This window comes from Danio rerio, chromosome 5 (assembly GCF_049306965.1).
Source record: "Danio rerio strain Tuebingen ecotype United States chromosome 5, GRCz12tu, whole genome shotgun sequence".
NCBI lineage: Eukaryota > Metazoa > Chordata > Actinopteri > Cypriniformes > Danionidae > Danio > Danio rerio.
The window spans coordinates 75,022,299-75,042,296 of record NC_133180.1 but is presented as its reverse complement, the minus strand read 5'-3'; the positions used below and the strand labels follow the sequence as shown (position 1 = coordinate 75,042,296).

General features: G+C 35.7%; 1 protein-coding gene and 1 non-coding gene across 50 annotated transcripts in view; both read left to right on the top strand.

Moving 5' to 3' along the window:
• ank1a (ankyrin 1, erythrocytic a) overlaps positions 1-19,998 on the top strand; it is a 223,213-nt gene that overhangs the window by 91,948 nt on the left and 111,267 nt on the right. For all 49 annotated transcript variants that reach the window (NM_001327890.1, XM_073950221.1, XM_073950245.1 and 46 more), the window contains 8 exon segments: positions 4,049-4,150; positions 10,135-10,233; positions 12,790-12,888; positions 13,156-13,254; positions 14,940-15,125; positions 19,232-19,330; positions 19,405-19,503; positions 19,813-19,911. In NM_001327890.1, the coding sequence (NP_001314819.1) occupies positions 4,049-4,150; positions 10,135-10,233; positions 12,790-12,888; positions 13,156-13,254; positions 14,940-15,125; positions 19,232-19,330; positions 19,405-19,503; positions 19,813-19,911 (882 nt within the window).
• mir2188 (microRNA mir-2188) lies at positions 7,118-7,221 on the top strand. The gene has a single exon (NR_039379.1). It is a non-coding gene; the product is annotated as a microRNA mir-2188 (primary transcript).

Here is a 19,998-nt window from a genome sequence, read left to right as displayed (position 1 = left end):
AGATCCATAATAATGTCAACAAAATGCATAAAAAGTGATGTGCCACGCAGGGAATCCTGGAAAAGTCAATTTACAGTTTTTCCCCCTATATATTAAGGAAACATACCGTTAACCAGGTTACGAATTTGTACTGTAGCATTTTTACAGTTTTTTACCGTTGAAATCACGGCCATTTTTTACAGTGTATGATGATTTGCTGCTTAAGACATTTCCTATTATTATCTATGCTGGAAACAGTTCTGCTGCTTGATATTTGTACTGTGAATACAGTGGTCCCTCTTTATTCGCAGGAGTTACGTTCTAAAAATAACCCGCAATACTAGGTGAAAAATAGGTGAAAATCCCAGCAGTCAGCTTTATTATTTACAATTATTATTGATGTTTTATCGTTGTAAAACCCCTCACTAAACACTCTATACACTTCTCTCAGACAGGCATTACCATTTTCAAGCAGCTCTTTCGTTTAAACACTCTCAAAGTTTAAACATTCCTAGAAAATAAGTCCAGTAATCCAGAATGAAAGTGAAGATCATCATGATCTTCATTTATTCTGTAATGTCGCCCTACATCCGCGTAACTTCTACCTACAGTACCTTTAGCATGTCCAGAAGTTCAACTTTTTGTGCAGTGGTTAGCATCTTATTCTGCCTTTGGGGCCTTTGACGGTGCATAACGTTTTGTCAACGTTGTAAGGAGGAAAAAAAACAAGTCAAATTGCACACAAAAAAGTCTGTGAAGCCATGAAAGGTGAACCGCGTTATAGCAGGGGACCACTGTATAGTTTTTCAAGGATTTTATGGCGAGTAGTACATTCGTTCATTCGTTTTTCTTCAGCTTAGTCTCTATTTCAGAGGTCGCCACAGCGGAATGAACCGCCAACTACTCCAGCTCATTTTTTGTGCTGCGGATGCTCTTCCAGCTGCAACCCAGTACTGGGAAACACCCATACACATTCATTCATACACACACTTAAACACTACAAACAATTTAGCTTACGTAATTCACCTATAGCACATGTATTTGGACATGCAAACTCCATGCAGAAATGCCAACTGACTCAGCAGAGACTCAAAAAACTGTGTCTTTGCCAGCTTGTAGTACTTTCAAAACAACAATATTTACTGTATTTGAAACCAAAATCTTTGGTGAAAATATTAGAAATGTCTTTGCTTTCATTTTTAATTTAATATATCAGTTTTGTCTATTTGATATTGTTTCGTTCTGTCCACAAACTCGTGAATGTTAGTGTGTTTGCGAACTGTGACAGAGAGAGATGGTTTGTGTGATTGTATTTCTCCAGAGGTCGGTAGGTCAGTCGTCTCCATGGCAATGTTGTGTTGATCTGCATGTGTGTCTCCGTGTACTTGTCAAATATATTTGATCAGTCAGACTGCTCACACACACACAACAGACATTCCCAGAGTCACCAGTAACAACACAAACACTCCAGCTCAGCTTATTAGAAAGAAAACACTGTTTCAAAAGTGCTAATTTCTGCCAAAATCCGTGTAATGCTGTTTATCAATTAATCACATAGAAATTAAAAGTTTACAAGATGATTTTGTGTGTACTGTTTGTATTTATTATGTAAATATGACTTCATCATCTATATTTGCACATGTATATATGGTGTTTTATTTATATACGTAAAAACTAATGATAAATAATAATATAAATGTACGTTTTTTGAAACTATACATACATGTATGTATTTTTGTGCATTTATATAGAAGTAATAAATCTACACGGTACACACACTTTATGTAAATACAAACTTTTATTTTGTAATCGCTGTTAACCATCAAACAGCAATATACTATTGATTTTATCAAATTGTTTATCAGATTAAATAAAACTTGCAGGTTATAAAAAATGTGTGTCATTTTATGACTTTATTTTAGATTTTTATATTTATTACTATTTTATTTTATTATGGTAAACATAATTGTTTTCAGATTTTTTGTTAGATTTTTGTGAATATTTGTTTTGCTTTTTTATTTTATTTTATTATTTTATTTTAGTACTTTATTTTTTATTACTTTTGAATTTAATTTGTTAGGTAAACATGAAAATGTTTACATTTTATTATCTTCATTTTTATTTCATTTTTATTTAATTGATATTTTTATTTATTTTTAAATTTATTTTATTTATTTTTTTATTTAATTTTTTCATTTAATTAATTTTTGTATTATTTTATTAATTTATTTTTATTAATTTTTTTTATTTAATTTATTCAGGTAAACATGATAATTTTCAATTTTTTGTTAGATTTTTTTGTGAAAATTTCTATCTTATTTTTATTTTATTTATATTATTTCTATTATTTTTTTATTTCATTTATTGTATTTTTTATTCAATTAAATTAAATTATTATTTTTTATTTTATTACTTTACTTTTTATTAATTTTTTTAATTTGATTTATTTAGGTAAACATGATAATTTTCCATTTTTTGTTAGATTTTTTTAGGAATATTTGTATCTTATTTTTATTTATTTTATTTTTATTTATTTATATTTTATTTTTTAATTTAATTTAATTACATTTTATTTTATTTGAAAATTGTAATTTTATGACTTTATTTTATGACTTTATTTTATTTTTAATTAAATTTTTTATTATTTTATTTTATTTTATTTTATTTCATCTTTTACACGTTGCCGGCAGGTCATTCATGAACACTTTCCTTGAGCATCAAGGTAACCAAAAAAAGCTTTTTAATATCTCTGTGTTGTGCTCTATTTTAAAATGTTAAAGTCTTGGTGAAATATGTTGTCAATATGATTTTCCAGTCATTTTTTTTATTCAGATGAGTGTTATAAGCTTAGAAAGATCACAGCTATATATACAATTAATAAATCAACCTTTTCTTTATCCGTCTTTGTGTCTGACTGATTTATTTTGGTCTGAGAATAAATTCAATATCATTTCAGCTTTCACAGAACATTATGTATGTATTAACCACTGATTTCTTTCTCTTCTCTTTAATTTCGCAGTATCATAATATGTCTCAACAGCACTGACCAATGATTGTGGAATGAAACACAGTCTCTTGTCTACATGTATTATATTTAAAGACCCCATGAAATCAGACTTCAAGTACTTCAAATGAAAGTACAGCAAAAATGTCGTTCTCTTAAATCAAATTACATCACAAAAATATTTTACAAAAATTGAATATATTGTAAATATTTTTTATGGGATCTTTATAGTTTGGTGTGTGTACAGTGAACATGTATTTGTGTCAGTATTTATTGTATATTAGTTATATTGTTTGCTCCAGTTTGTCGTTGTTGCTGTTGTTGTTTTTACTATTCACATGTGTGTGAAAATACACACTTTAAAAAAATGCTGAGTTATTTCAACCCAATTTTCAGTGTTACTAACTCAACGGCAGGGTTAAGTTTATAATTTACATTAATGGGACCAAATTTAACCCAATGTTTGGGTTAGTTCATGTTTTAACCAGTTTGGGTTTAACCCTTGTGTGCTGTTGGGGATGTTTTCAGCCACTCTGGGCTGATTTTGAGTCTTAATTTGGTCTCTGTGTTTTAGCAAATGGGATAATTTTGGTGACAATTCCTATTTTGACACATATTTTGAGAAAATACTTTGAAATTTTTCAAGAAATCACCAATATACTCTAAAGGCCATATTGACTACACTTTCATTATGTTAGGGGCTGTTTTTGCCCCATTGACTTCCATTATAATCACATTTCTTGGGAACCCAAGACCGCATATAATCATGCTTTCTTAATTGTTGATGGTTTTCCCTGTTGTTCCCATTTTTTATTGTTGGTCATTTTCACGAACAGGCTTTGCAATCAAAAAATGTGATTATAATGGAAGTCAATGTGGCAAAAACAGCTCTGAACATGACGAAAGCATAGTCAATTTGAGCAATGCACAAAAGTTTAAATAACCCAGCATATATTAAAGTACAGAATGGCCTACATACAGTGGTTTTCATGATGAGATGAATCCCTAAATACATCTAACTCTTATTTTGTCGATTGTGTATCGCCTCCTGCATGTGTTTCTCAGGCTGACGCTGCCACCAGTTTCCTCCGCGCAGCTCGCTCAGGTAATCTGGAAAAGGCTCTAGACCACATCAAGAACGGCATCGACATCAACACAGCCAATCAGGTGAGACTCCTCCTAATTCTCAGCCAATCACGTCTGTGTGCTGTTTTAAAGGAGAAATGGAAGGTTGATTGACTGTTAACACTGCAGTCATGTGAAATTTTAATAAGTTGATGAGGTTTTAGCTACGTTTTTTTAAGTTAAATAAAGTTTAGCTTAGTCAGTTTGATTGTTGAGATGACTAGAAAAGTTAATTTGATTTAACAATAAAAATTAAGGCAGCTTGATTTTTTTAGTGTTGAAATAAATTCATGATTCAGATTAAGCTGTTCTTGAGTCAACGACTCACTGATTTAATGATCGAGTCAGATTAAAGAGTCTTTAAATGGCTCAGAATGAATCAAATGAATCATTCTTGAATCATGACAGTCCGTTACTTCTGAACCAAATCTACACTAAAACAAATGCTAGTTTGTTTTAACCCAACCCATTGGATGAAATATTGCAAACCCAAAGTCAAGTTGAAAAATGTAATTAAAATTTAATTGTAATTTTTTTTTTCACATTTACAAAAACATTCCAGGAGAACATTTCAGATTTAATTTAATTTAATTTAATTTAATTTAATTTAATTTAATTTAATTTAATTTAATTTAATTTTTAATCATTTTTTTATTATTTAGGGTAAATTTAATATTTTTTTTGTTTTATTTTATTTATTTTATTTTATTATTTAGGGTGAATTTAATTTAATAAATTTTTTTGTTGTATTTGATTTCTTTTTATTATTTAGCATCAATTTAATTAATTTAATTAATTAAATTTTATATATTTTTTATTTATTTATTTAATTTAATTAATTTATTATTTATTCTTATTTTATTTATTTCATTTTATTATTTTGTTTTATTTTTTTATTTTAGTTCTTCCTTCATACTGGGAGGAATATTTTTAAATATCACCTGAAATACAATTTTACTATTATTTATTTATTATTTGTTTATTATTAGTTTATTTCAGATTCCAATCAATACAAATGTTGTCATCATTTTAGTTTTATTTTAACCCAATCCACCGGGTGAAATATGGGCAAACACAAAAGTTGGGTTGAAAAAAAATGTAATAATTGAATTGTAAACATTAAATCAACATTGGGTTTGTCCACATTTATGAAAATACTTTTTTTAGTGTTTATTTTTTGGTGAGTGAGTGATTTCTTTTGTTTTTTGTTTTGTTTTTAACGAGTCATTCTTTGAAGCCCATTGTGTAGTATTCTCAAATGTGGAAATATTCAATTTTTCCTATTATAAAAAATCATTAGAGAGCTCAAATGACGTCTGAAACTGCATCGTGTTCACCTTAGTCTTAGCAGGCAGCTTGTTAGCGACCCCACAGTGGGTTTCCATGCCTGAATCCACTTTTAATTGCATTGTCAGACTGTATTGTGTGCTGTATGTACAGCGGCTGCATTCACGTGCACTTCTTTCCCTTCAGCCTGTTTTCCTACATCAGGAGCGGCAGCAGTAATGGAGATGATAATGTGCTGTGATTAATGGCTGCATGTGCTGATGACTTCAGCGCTTTGCTCCATTGGGTCCTCATATGCTGTAGTAAACGTGTGAACGGGTGACTGACCTCTCCAGAGACTCCGCATGCTCCTTAAAAACCTCCATCCGCTGCACTTTTGGCTACACTGACCAAATACATATAGCTGAAGTCAGACCTATTAGCCCTGCTGAATTATTAGCCCCCTGTTCATTTTTGTCTATCAATCCATCAATCCACCCATTCACCCATCCAACCCATCCGTCCATCCAACCCATCCATCCATCCATCCATCCATCCCTCCATCCATCCAACCCATCCATCCATCCATCCATCCATCCCTCCATCCATCCAACCCATTCATCCATCCATCCATCCATCCATCCCTCCATCCATCCAACCCATTCATCCATCCATCCATCTATCCATCCATCCAACCCATTCATCCATCCATCCATCCAACCCATCCATCCATTCATCCATCCATCCAACCAACCCATTTATCCATCCATCCATCCATCCATCCATCCATCCAACCCATTTATCCATCCATCCATCCATCCATCCATCCAACCAACCCATTTATCCATCCATCCATCCATCCATCCATCCATCCATCCATCCATCCATCCATCTATATTTCTGTTTATCTGTCTAATGTCTATCAATCCACCCATCTGTCCATCCATCCATCCATCCATTCATCCATCCATCCAACCAACCAACCCGTCCGTCCATCCATCCATCCATCCATCCATCCATCCATCCATCCATCCATCCATCCATCCATCCATCCATCCATCCATCCATCCATTCATCCATCCATCCATCCATCCATCCATCCATCCATCCATCCATTCTTCTTTTTATCTATCTATTGTCTATCCATCCATCCAACCCATCAATCCATCTATCCATCCATCCATCCATCCATCTATCCATCCATCCTTCTTTTTATCTATCTATTGTCTATCCATCTATCCATCCAACCCATCTATCCATCCATCCATCCAACCCATCCATCCATCCATCCATCCATCTATCCATTCTTCTATTTATCTATCTATTGTCTATAAATCCATCCATCCAACCCATCCATCCATCCATCCATCCATCCATCCATCCATCCAACCCATCCATCCATCCATCCATCCATCCATCATCCATCCATCCATCCATCCATCCATCCATCCATCCATCCATCCATTCATCCTTCCATCCATCCATCCATCCATTCTTCTATTTATCTATCTATTGTCTATCAATCCATCCACCCACCCATCCATCCATCCATCCATCCATTCATCCAACCCATCCATCCATCCATCCATCCATCCATCCATCCATCCATCCATCCATCCATCCATCCATCCACTCATTTATCCATCCATCCATCCATCCATCCATTTGCCTTTGATGTGTGTGTGTGTGTGTGTGTGTTCCTCATTGATTGTGATGGGGTGAGTGGTCTCTACAGTCAGACGGGGACAATATCAGCAATGTGAGAAAGGTCCAACCTCACATGTCCTGTGAGGCTGAAGGAAGGCTGTGTGAGGTTAGACCTATCCCACACGGCCCGTATTCTTCCCTGCACTGAGACCACCGACCTGCCATCCACCTAAATCACCATAATCTTCATCACCATCATCATCATCATCATCATCAGATGCTAAAGATCTTTATGCGCTTAAACATCAAGGCGTACATTTTATCAAGGCATTGTTTTTCCTCAGGCCATCTCCAACTTAAACAGTTTGCACACTTGTTTGCTACTTGTTTTCAGTGTGGTCATAAGCATACAGGATCCTTACTGTTTATGGCCACTTAATTGTAAATACTTTTATGTAAATATTTTTTTTCTTATTTGCATACCTGTCAACATTGGGATGTAAAAATAAGGGATTAATAATTACCTTATTAATAAAAAAATCATAAATTAGTTCATCTGAAGCTGTTTCATTATAAAAATTGGTGTAGATTTTGTTGGGAGGGGGGGGGGGGGTGTTAGTATTGTCTCGAACTGAAGAGTGGGGGGTTCTGGGGGAGGGTCACTTCAGATCATTTTGGAAGGGCACTTTCTATCCAAGAATAAAAAAGGGAATGTGCACTGCACAGGTTGAACCCTATGTGTGCACGTGCCTGCTGTGCTGTGTGTGTGTGTGTCTTTGCTGTGTGTGTGCGTAAACTTTGTAACAACTGTGTGTGACTTATGGTTGCAACTCCAAAACAAATGCTTCAAATACTGATTGGTAAAGTTCTTACTGTAGTTTTCCTCACAAACGCTACATGAGATCTGATTCCTGCTGACAGGCACGTGGAAATGGTGGGCGTGGAGGACTAGCCTTAAAGGAGCAGTACAAAAAAAAAAAACAGCAACAAGGTTTTACCAGCTATAAAAAAGAAACTTTAAACAGCTATAATAAATAATCTGATGGGTGTTTTGAGCTGAAACTTTACAGACACATTCTGGGGACACAAAAGATTTATATTAAATCTGGAAAAAGGGGTAACCTAGGTTCCCTTTAATTGAAACATTTAATTTCAGTAGACTTTTAGCCCAGCAATAAAACACAGAAACAAAAGGGTTACATTCAAATCGAAATAACTATCTTTGCCAAAGGCATTCACCCCAACCACATCTTCATCACTCTCCCTCGGTTTTCAGATAGGATGGTGGGCCAACTCAAAGAATACCGTGGGTCAACTTTGACCCATGGGCCTTACTTTGGGCATTCCTGGTTTAAAAAAGAAAGAACTGCTTTTATTCTAGCAGAAATAACACAAATACAACTTTCTCCAGAACAGAAAAATATAGGAAATACAAAAGAAAAAAGAAAAAAATAATAATTGTGACATCTTTATATATATATATATATATATATATATATATATATATATATATATATATATATATATATATATATATTAGGGCTGACAAAATTAACGCGGTAACGCACGTGATTAATTTTAAATATTTAAAGCTTTAAAAAAAATACGCAGTTGCAGTATTTTTTAATTTCCTGTTGTGGCCAACATGTGTTTAGGGACGGTGCATAGAGGCCACCTAGGCGGGCGCCTTGGGCTACAGAATAGCGAGCGAACTCCCCGGCTTCACTTTTATCAGCTACACCGACCCTCTCCCTCACGGCTCTTACTTTCATCAGCAAAAAGGTCACTTTCTTTTTCACTTTCGGGATCAGGGTGGCGTGATTGCCGTTTGCCTAGAGCGCCAGTTCAGCTTGCCCCGGCCCAGCGTGTGTTAAACCTGCAAAGAAAGAAGACCAAGGACGCGCTTTCTGAAGGAAAGTTTCAGTATAAAATAATTAATGCCGCATCATCAGGCTATCCTGCGTTTCCTCCAGAGTTTCATGCAATTTCGGGTGTTTCATCTTTAATCTTTAGACTTTAACAGCAGTTCAGCAGTTCACTCGCATTCAGCAGATTTTTATTCAGGATGTTTAAATGGCGTTTGATACCGCATGGCGAACGGAAAGAAAAAACTCAGCATTTTGGGACTCGCGTGATCCTTTAAGGTATTAAAAATCGCTGCTTACATGTTAGACTCTTGATCAGTATTATCTTAATCATAAAAGCGGAGTATTGGTGTCCATGTAAATGCCATGTAAATGGCAGATGAAGTCGCAAGCTGTCAGACAGCCCTATTCTCTGCCCTATTCTCTAATCATGCGTCCATGAGCCCCCACAGTGCATAAGTTTCACGTTGCTGTGTCAGAATCCCTGCTTGTAAAATACAGCCAGACTTTAGAGCGCGCAGTTTAAGCAAATTTGATGATTGCCATCGTGCGTGTTGATGAACCTGAAGGGATCCCTCCTCCCGCTGTATTGCGTGCGGGCGTGCGTGTGTGTGTGTAGTCCACTTAGATTCCAACATAGAAATTATTTTTGTTTGTTATTGGCTTTGATTGTTTTGAAATCCAAATGGCATTTAATGCCTGTCCTTTTATTTCTGTAATAAATACGGCGTTTCACTTCGTGATAAATCATGATTAATTACCAAAAAGTGGGATTAATTACGTTAATTTTTTAAATAATTTGACAGCCCTAATATATATATATATATATATATATATATATATATATATATATATATATATATATATATATATATATATATATATATATATATATATATATATATCACTTCAGAATTTATAATTGATAATTTATAATGTATATATAATTTCAGAATTATATATATATAACTTCAGAATTTGTATTGTTTACTTTATTTTCCACCTAATCAAATGTTATTCTGTGTTCTTGTGTTGATGTTTCTCCCGAAAAAGCATTCCTTGTGTGTTTGCCGAATAATACTCGATCTGTTTCTGCTTCTGCTCATCGGCTGCTGTGTTTGCGCTGTGTTTCTGGATACGCCTGCATGAGTTTCTCCTTTAGGTTGTGGAAGGGAGAGCGTATATGATCTGATCTGAGGTCAGATAACCTTCAGAGTGAGTTTTGCTCTGCTGTTTTTCTCTCCACAGAATGGACTCAACGGGCTGCATTTGGCCTCCAAGGAAGGCCATGTTAAAATGGTGCTGGAGCTGCTTCACCATGGTATTGTACTTGAGACGACAACGAAGGTGAGAGTTTGAGCTGCAGCGTTACTGAACATCGATGTGTATAAAAAATGTATTGCAACAGGAGTTTGAGATTCTTTGGTAACACTTTACAATAGCATCTGCACTGGTTTCCTAGCAGAGTAAGCGTAGTAAAAGTGAAGTTCATCACCTATTATTAATATGTTACACGTCTTGCAAATTATTCTAGTCTCTCAAGATCTGAGTGAGTCAATCTAGGAAAACACCCCTTTACCTGATTTAAGTATCAATTATTTATTTTTATTCTGTATTATTTAATTAATTAATTAATTTATACCCAGGACTCAAACTTGATTCCTGGATGGCCGCAGCTCTGCACAGTCTTGCTCCAAACCCTACTCAAACACAACTAATCCAACTAATCAATGTGTTCAGGACTACTCCAGACTGTTAAGCAGGAGTGAGCTGGAGGTGGTTGGAGATAAAATCTGCAGAGCTGCGGTCCTCTAGAAATTGAGTTTGAGACCACTGATTTATACTCTCCATTTATTTTTAACATTACTACTTTTTTATTTAAATCGTTTATTTGTAATTCCCAATAATTATTGTTTCAAAGCAGCTTTACAAAAGATGCACATTATTGCATTACAATCGGATTCAGAAAAGGTTATTAGTTACCATAACTCTGTTAGTTACTAATAACTTTAATTAACTAGCAACTCATAGCTTTTCATAGTTTAGGTTATGATATATAAATCTAGCTAACCTGCAGTTAATTATTATTTTATTTGACCTTTATTTATTCTCTTAGTTTAATATTATTATTATTATTATTATTATTATTGTATTATTTATTTATTCATCATTATTATTTATATTATTATTTATTATTTATTAATATTATTATCATTATTATGATTATTATTTATTATTATTTGTATTATTTTATTATTTATTTATTTATCATTATTATTTATATTATTATTATTTTGTATTATTATTATTATTATTATTATTATTGTTATCATCATTATTATTATTATCATCATTATTATTGTTATTATCATTATTTTTATTATTATTATTATTATCATTATTATTATTATTATTATTATTATTATCATTATTATTATTATTATTATCATCATCATCATTATTATTATTATTATTATTATTATTATTATTATTATTGTTATTATCATTATTATTATTATTATCATCATCATCATCATCATTATTATTATTATTATCATTATTATTATTATTATCATCATCATCATCATTATTATTATTATTATTATTATTATTATTATCATTATTATTATTATTATATCTTTAATCCTTTTGATTTGAGTTGGAGTGGTTTGAGGGAATTTGGATATAATATGTTTGCTGTGTTTTTATAATTTTTATATACTGTGTAAACTGTAATATTATGTAAACTTAGAAACAAAAAAATATTGTTAAAATAAGTTATCATAGTCAGAAATTAATGGAAGATTTAAGCAAAAATTCCACAAACATTAATTAAAAAATTGCCCAAAACTTCAAGATTGAAAGGTATGGCTTGTCCACAGTCGAACAACTATTAAGCTGTTAATACTACAGAAAAAGTGAAAAACAAACAAAAAAATACATTACAATGCAATACGATACGATGCAATGCAATACAATACAATATAGTAAAATACAAAACAACAGCGTTTTGTTTTGACAAAACGCGACACAAAAACGATACCATGCCATGCAATGCAATGCAACGCAACGTGACACGAAACGACACGATGTAACACAACGCGACACAAAAACGCTACCATGCCATGCAATGCAATGCAATTCGATGCGATGCAACGCAACGCAACGCAATGCAATGCAACACAATACAACACAATACAATACAATACAATACAATACAATACAATACAATACAATACAATACAATACATTACAATACAATACATGTTCAACACAATTTTATCCATGATGGCAGTCAAAATGACTTAAGTGAAAATTATGAGATCAAAATGTACTTATGACTTTAAATTTAATTTAAAATTAAATTATTAATTCATTCATTTTCCTTCGGCTTAGTCCCATTAGTCATCAGGGGTCACCACAGCGGAACGAACTTAACCAGCATATGTTTTACGCAGCAGATGCCCTTCCAGCTGCAACCCAGTACTGAGAAACACCCATACACTTATTCTCACACACACACACACACACACACACACACACACACACACACACACACACACACACACACACGTACACTACGGCCATTTTAGTTTCAATTCCCCTTATAGCGCAGGTGTTTAGACTGTGGGGGAAACCGGAACACCCGATGGAAACCCACGCCAACATGGGGAGAACATGCAAACTCCACACAGAAATGCAAAAAGGTCCAGCTAAGGCTCGAACCTTCTTGCTGTGAGGCGATCGTGCAACCCACTGTGCCGCATAACCATAAATAGTATCTGCAAGTCCAAATTATATTTTAAATATCAACACATCTATTTTATAAAAATTAAACACATCAGGAAGTGTTTGATTTGCATGCATGTGACAATAATATTTAATAAGGCGTTTCTCCTCCAGAAAGGGAACACTGCTCTTCATATAGCGGCGTTGGCTGGCCAGGAGCAGGTGGTCACTGAACTGGTCAACTATGGAGCAAACGTCAACGCTCAGTCTCAGGTGAGCTACTTTTTAAACTTTGTCTTTTTGTGGTGTACTTATAATATTCACACATCTATGAACTAACATCTCACCTAACACTGCTCTAAATCACAATATATAATGTGTTTTCTTCCCCCCATTTCGATGTTCTACAGTGATTCTGAGTGTGCAGTTTTCAGTGTAAACGCCGACTGTCTGCCTGTACTGTCATCCGTGTATTTGTGTGCTTGTGTTAGTTTGGGTAGTGTTTCTGCATATATGTGTGTTTATGTGTGTCTGCAACAGAAGGGCTTCACGCCGCTCTACATGGCAGCACAAGAGAATCATCTAGAGGTTGTGAAGTTTCTGCTGGATAACGGAGCCAATCAGACCATTCCAACTGAGGTAATGACATTGATCAGAGGCTTTCCTATGCACATCACTGACTTATTTAAGTGCAAATGGAACGTCATTTTTTATGCATGCCATTTAATTTTTATGTAATTCTGTGATTTCTTCTATAGTCTTTGAAATATGGTTAAAGTAATGCTTTTATGGTGAACAAAAATATACTTTAATGTTATTTTATGAAGTACTTTAAATAAAAAAATTAAGCACAATTTAAAAAAGCAAAATGAAAAAACACTCAAAAGGTCATTTTCAGTGTTAGGTTAAAAAGAAATACTCAATTCAAAAATATAATATTTTAACTCGTCTCTTTAGGTAGTTTACAATGCACTCATCGGCCACTTTATTAGGTACAGCTGTCCACCTGCTTGTTAATGCAAATTTCTAATGAGCCAATCACATGGCAGAACCTCGATGCATTTAGGCATGTAGACATAGTCTAGACGATCTGCTGCAGTTCAAAACGAGTGTCAGAATGGGGAAGAAAGGGGATTTAAGTGACTTTGAACGTTGCATGGTTGTTGGTCTGAGTATTTCAGAAACGGCTGATCTACTGGGATTTTCACACACAACCATCTCTAGGGTTTACAGAGAATGGTCTGAAAAAGAGAAAATATCTAGTGAGCGGCAGTTCTGTGGGCGCAAATGCCTTGTTGAGGTCATAGGAAAATGGCCAGACTGGTTCCCGCTGATAAAAAGGCAACAGTAACTCAAATATGCACTCGTTACAACCGAGGTCTGCAGAAGAGCAACTCTGAACACACAACACGTCCAACCTTGAGGCGGATGGGCTACAGCAGCAGAAGACCACACCGGGTGCCGCTCCTGTCAGCTAAGAACAGGAAACTGAGGCTACAATTCACACAGGTTCAACAAAACTGGACAATAGAAGATTGGAGAAACGTTGCCTGGTCTGATGAGTCTCCATTTCTGCTGCCACATCCGGATGGTCGGGTCAGAATTTGGCGTCAACCACATGAAAGTATGGATCCATCCTGCCTTGCATCAACAGCAAAATCTCTGAGGAATATTTCCAATGTCTTGTTGAATCTATACCACGATGGATTAAGGCAGTTCTGAGGGCAAAAGGGGATCCAACCCGGTAGTAGTAATGTGTACCTAATAAAGTGGCCAGTGAGTGAGGTACTGTTTGATAGTTGGATGGTTTATTTCACACATTTGGCAACCTAAACTAAATTTCCATTTAGTAAAAAAAATTGGTGTTACATTTAGGACGACACTAAACTCTATATGGTTGAGTGTATAAGTGCGGAAGTGTGTGTGAAATGCACTAGATTTGCCTTGCTCTATTTGGCTAGAGACTTCTGCTCTCATTCACTTCCATTGATTCTTTAGACATTAAAAACAGCTCGTTCTGCTGCTTGATGTTGCAAGCTGATATTTTCTTATTATAGTATTAAAATTTTTATGTATAGTCATGAACACAATTGTTTGTAAAGCAAGTAGTTTAGCTGTTTTCTGCTGTTAGTAATTTTCCCAGAGGAAGCTGAATCGGCAGTACTAAAGCAATTGACAAAACTAGCGCATTTCTGCATTGCCAAATAAGGTCAATAGTGTATAAGTGTTTAGTGTATCATTTGGGACGCACACTTTCATCTGCTGTTTTGACCTAGGTTGTGTTCAGTGTAAATGTGAATGTTGAATGTTTGTGTCTCTGGCAGGATGGCTTTACCCCTCTTGCTGTGGCTCTTCAGCAGGGCCATGAGAATGTGGTGGCCCTGCTCATCAACCACGGTACTAAGGGCAAGGTCCGCCTTCCCGCACTGCACATCGCTGCCCGAAACGACGACACCCGCACTGCCGCTGTGCTCTTACAGAACGACCCCAATCCTGACGTCCTGAGCAAGGTTTGTGCAAACTCATTGTTTTTATACTCTGTTTTCGGTATTTTGTGATTCATGTTTTTTTCTCTGCTTATTTATGCTTTTGAATTGCATTATGGGACCTTGATCTTTCCTCCAAACGCTTTTGATGTTGAAAAGCTTTGACTTTGATTGACATTTTGAATAGTTTAAAGTAATATTATGGTACAAAAACCTGGTAATAAGCTGCCAGTACATTTTTTATTTTACAAACTTAGTTGTTATTTCTTGAACAATATCTTGTCTCAAACTACTACTGAATAATGTCAATAAAAGTCACTTTGTTAAACTGTAGAGTTGAATTTTCAGCATCGAAAATGGACAGAGCAGCGATCAACATCCCATAATACAAATCGCAACCATAAATAAACAGAAAACACTTGTAAATCACAAAATGCAGAAACTGTTAATCAAAAGATATTTTTAATAGTGTAGTACAACTTATTTCATTGTAAATTTACAGTAAATACTGGCAGCTGGGTTGCCAGCTACACACTGTTTTTACAAGAGCACTACTGTAAATTCTGTACACTGTAAATATATGGCTCTGTAAATTAACAGTAAAATACTGGCAGCTGCAGTTGCCATTAATGTACTGTTATTTTACAGTGCTTTACCGTAGCTGCCTCTTACAGTATGTAGCTGTAAAAAAATAGCGCTGGGCAAAAATTAAACATTAAACATTAAACAAAATCAAAAATAAAAGTTGATTTTGACATAATTTAATTGAGTGTACTGTGTATAGCTCTGCACATGAACCACTGGAGCTAGCCTATAGTTCCATGCATGAATCACTAGAAACATCTTATAGTTCCATGCATAAACCATTAGAATTAGCCTTTAGTTTTATGCATGAACTACAAGAATTAGCCCACAGTTCCAGGCATGACTACAAAATTTAACCTATAGCTCCGTACATGAACCATTAGAATTAGCCATTAGTTACACGCATGAACTACAAGAATTAGCCTTTAGTTACACGCATGAACTACAAGAATTAGCCTTTAGTTACACGCATGAACTACAAGAATTAGCCTTTAGTTACACGCATGAACTACAAGAATTAGCCTTTAGTTCCACGCATGAACTACAAGATTTAGCCAATAGTTTCACGCATGAACTACAAGAATTAGCCTTTAGTTCCATGCTTGACTACAAACTTTAGCCTATAGCTCCGTACATGAACCATTAGAATTAGCCTTTAGTTCCATGCATGAACTACAAGAATTGGCCTATAGTCCCACACATAAACCGCTAGAATTAGCCTAAAGTTCCATGCATAAATTACTAGAATTAGCCTATCGTTCCATGCATGAACGACTACAATTAGACAAAAGTTCCATGCATGAACAACAAGGTTTAGCATATAGCTCCATATATGAACCATTAGATTTTGCCTCTAGTTCCACGCATGAACTACAAAAATTAGCCAAAAGCTCCATACATAAACCACAAGAATTGGCCTATAGTTCTATGTATAAACCGCTAGAATTAGCCTGTGGTTAATTAGCCTTGCACCTGTAAATTGCTTTCATTTTAGCTGTTTTTGCTGCAAGCCGTTTTTGCTTGAGATTTTTTAGAGTCCCTTTAATAATACATGAGTAACTTAACTGCACCCATATTCATTCATCAAACCTTGCATAGTACAGCTGGAATGTACCGACCCCCATTATGGCGACACCAAACTAAACAAAGCATAAACCTCTGCTAATGCTCAGTAATAACTGTATGGAAGTCAAACTGGTAAGTGAAGCTGACGCTGTTTTTGGAGTTGTTTAATGATCCTTCGCTGAGACTGAAGTTGTTTTATTTTAGTTGACTGTCTGTAATGCTGTATTTGAAGTCGCTGTGTTTATTGTTTCTCTTTCCTTTAGTGATTGTGATTAGGTGTCGTTATTGACTTATTTGTGTTCATTGACTCTAGTGAACTATTTTGCACAGCCATGTCACCCTGCAGCCCAAGACCGGTTACTCACTGAAGCTAAGCAGGGCTAAGCCTGGTCAGTACCTGGATGGGAGACCACTAGGGAACACTAGGTTGCTGTTGGAAGTGGTGTTAGTGAGGCCAGCAGGGGGTGCTCAACCTGTGGTCTATGTGAGTCCTAATGCCCCAGTAAAAAGTGAAGGGGACACTACACTGTCAGTGGGCGCCGTCTTTCGGATGAGACGTTAAACCTAAGTCCTGACTCTCTGTGGTCATTAAAAATCCCATGGCACTTCTCGTGAAAGAGCAGGGGTGTAACCCCGGTGTCCTGGCTAAAGTCCCTCTATCGGCCCTTATGATCATGGCCTCCCAATCATCCCCTTCCACCGAATTGGCTCTATCACTGTCTCTCCTCTCCACCAATAGCTGGTGTGTGGTGACCGCACTGGCGCCATTGTCCTATGGCTGCGGTCGCATCATCCAAGTGGATGCTGCACACTGGTGGTGGTGTGGAGAGACCCCCCTCATGATTGTGAACTGCTTTGGGTGTAAGGCCATACACAATAAATGCGCTATATAAATACACATTACATTACATATTAGTGAACCAGTGTATGGGATAGTAAACAAGGGCACAAAATGTGACTTCAGACACAGACTCTGAGTGAGCTCTGTTTGTTTACGGTTTACTACTTTTAAGAGCAACAACATAACACAGAATACACTAACAACAACCTGCGCATTATTAAGACACAAGATGCCGCCAAACAGTCAAGCATCCAAAGCATGAAAGACAAGCAGATATATAGCTAAATGTGAATGGAAATACATGCATGTGAGTGTATTCACTGGTGTTTTTTTATACTCCAAAATAAATGGTAAATAGATTTTTTTTTATTGTCAGTAAAGACATTACATTATTATGAAAATCTCCAAATCATCTAAACTTTAAATTCATCAACAAATCTTGAAAAACCCACGTCGCTGTTTTCCACAAAAATATGAAGCAGCAGAAATTTTCCATTAAAGATTCCACTGGGTAAGTTCGGGATAAAGCACATGCAGGAGGTTGTTATTGCAGCCTGATAGGCTTAATAGGCTGTTGTATAAGACTTTATCCGGCTTATTACATGACTACTTCCCACAAAACATCCAAATTAGACACAAAAAGCTACATAATAGCGTATTACTTTAATGAAATAAAAAAGCTGACAAACTATACACTAACTTGCACATTATTCAGACACTAGATGGCGCCAAACAGTCAAAAACAGAAGCTGACAGAAACTAAAGCTGCGTCCCAAATCGCATACTTATGCAATATTCTACGCCGTTTTGTAGTATAAATAGTGTAAGTTGTGTGTTCAAATTGAAAACTCTAAAAATAATAAGTGCACTTTAATTACCCGGATGAAGCACTCATTCAGCCGCTAAAATGTAGTGTGCAATGATGGACACTTCACACACTAAACGACCACAGGTTTTCTCACGTAGCGGAAGGGGCGGAGCTATCGGGCGCACATGTTGGATACTTTATTTATTTTGGATGGTGAACGCAAAATTCTCCTATGTGAATTATTGCGCCCCCCGGTGGTGAATGCGGTTATACTCACGGCAGGTATTATTTGATAATTCGGTCGTCTATTTCACTGATTTGGCAACCGTCAAACATCATTAGGGAAACGGTTTGAATTCCCTCTTAGTAAAAAAACATTAGTGTGCCATTTGGGACGACACTACCTACATATACTATCCTGTTGAGTGTGTAAGTGCATAAGTACATAGTGCATAGTGTATAGTGTGCCATTTGGGACACAGCTTAAACTAGCTGAATAAAATAAAATACCCTAACCTATATATTATTAACTTAAAAGAATGCTGTGGCAAACTGTCATAAACCATGGCTTGACAGCCAAGCATATAAACATGAATGTGAGTGTAAGTATGTATGTGAACGTATTAACTGGTGGTCAAAGTTATTTTAAGTTCCCAGATTAGCGTGTGTTATTTAGCGGCTGTTATCTGGGAATAACATACCTTGGAATGTCACCACTGACCAATCAGAATCAAGTATTCAACACAGCTGTGTAGAGAAGAATAACTGTATTTTACATGGACAAGGCAAAGTGTTCTGGTCACTGACTCAGTTTCCCTTGATCCTCTACAGACAGGCTTCACGCCGCTCCACATCGCAGCACATTATGAAAACCTGAATGTTGCTCAGCTTCTTCTGAACCGAGGAGCTGATGTGAACTTCACACCTAAGGTCTGCTTTCAAACTGTTTTATGCAAGTTGTCTGCTTACAGCTACATGCTAGCTGATGTGTTTCTGTCCTTCAGAACGGGATCACACCGCTGCACATCGCATCCAGGAGAGGGAACGTCATCATGGTCAGACTTCTGCTGGACCGAGGAGCAAAGATCGATGCCAAGACAAAAGTATGTTATATGATGAAACAAAGCTTCAGAAGCAGTCACAGAAGGTTTACACTACAAATACCATTAAAGCTGTACTAGTACTATTTAAAGGTGCAGTATGTTTGAGTAAGTTGTAAGTTTGAGACCCAGTGGTTGAACTAGGTATTGCGCACCTGAACCAAAACAAAAGCAAGCGGAGGTTGCCAGATTGAAGAGCGTATTTTGTTCAAAATAAAAGCAACGGCACGTGATAGAAGGAATATTTCACATATTTCACTTTTTAAGGGCACTAGAAAACTTTGCCTACATGATCTTGTGTTCTTCCCTCAGGATGAGTTGACTCCTCTTCACTGTGCTGCCAGAAATGGCCATGTGAGAATCATCGAGATCCTTCTGGACCAAGGAGCCCCAATACAGGCCAAGACCAAAGTAGGCTCTGACCCAAACACACACGGTTTACATGTAAACACAAAGAAACTCACGCTAAGCCCCTCAGCTTCAGTACTGTTTACTTTA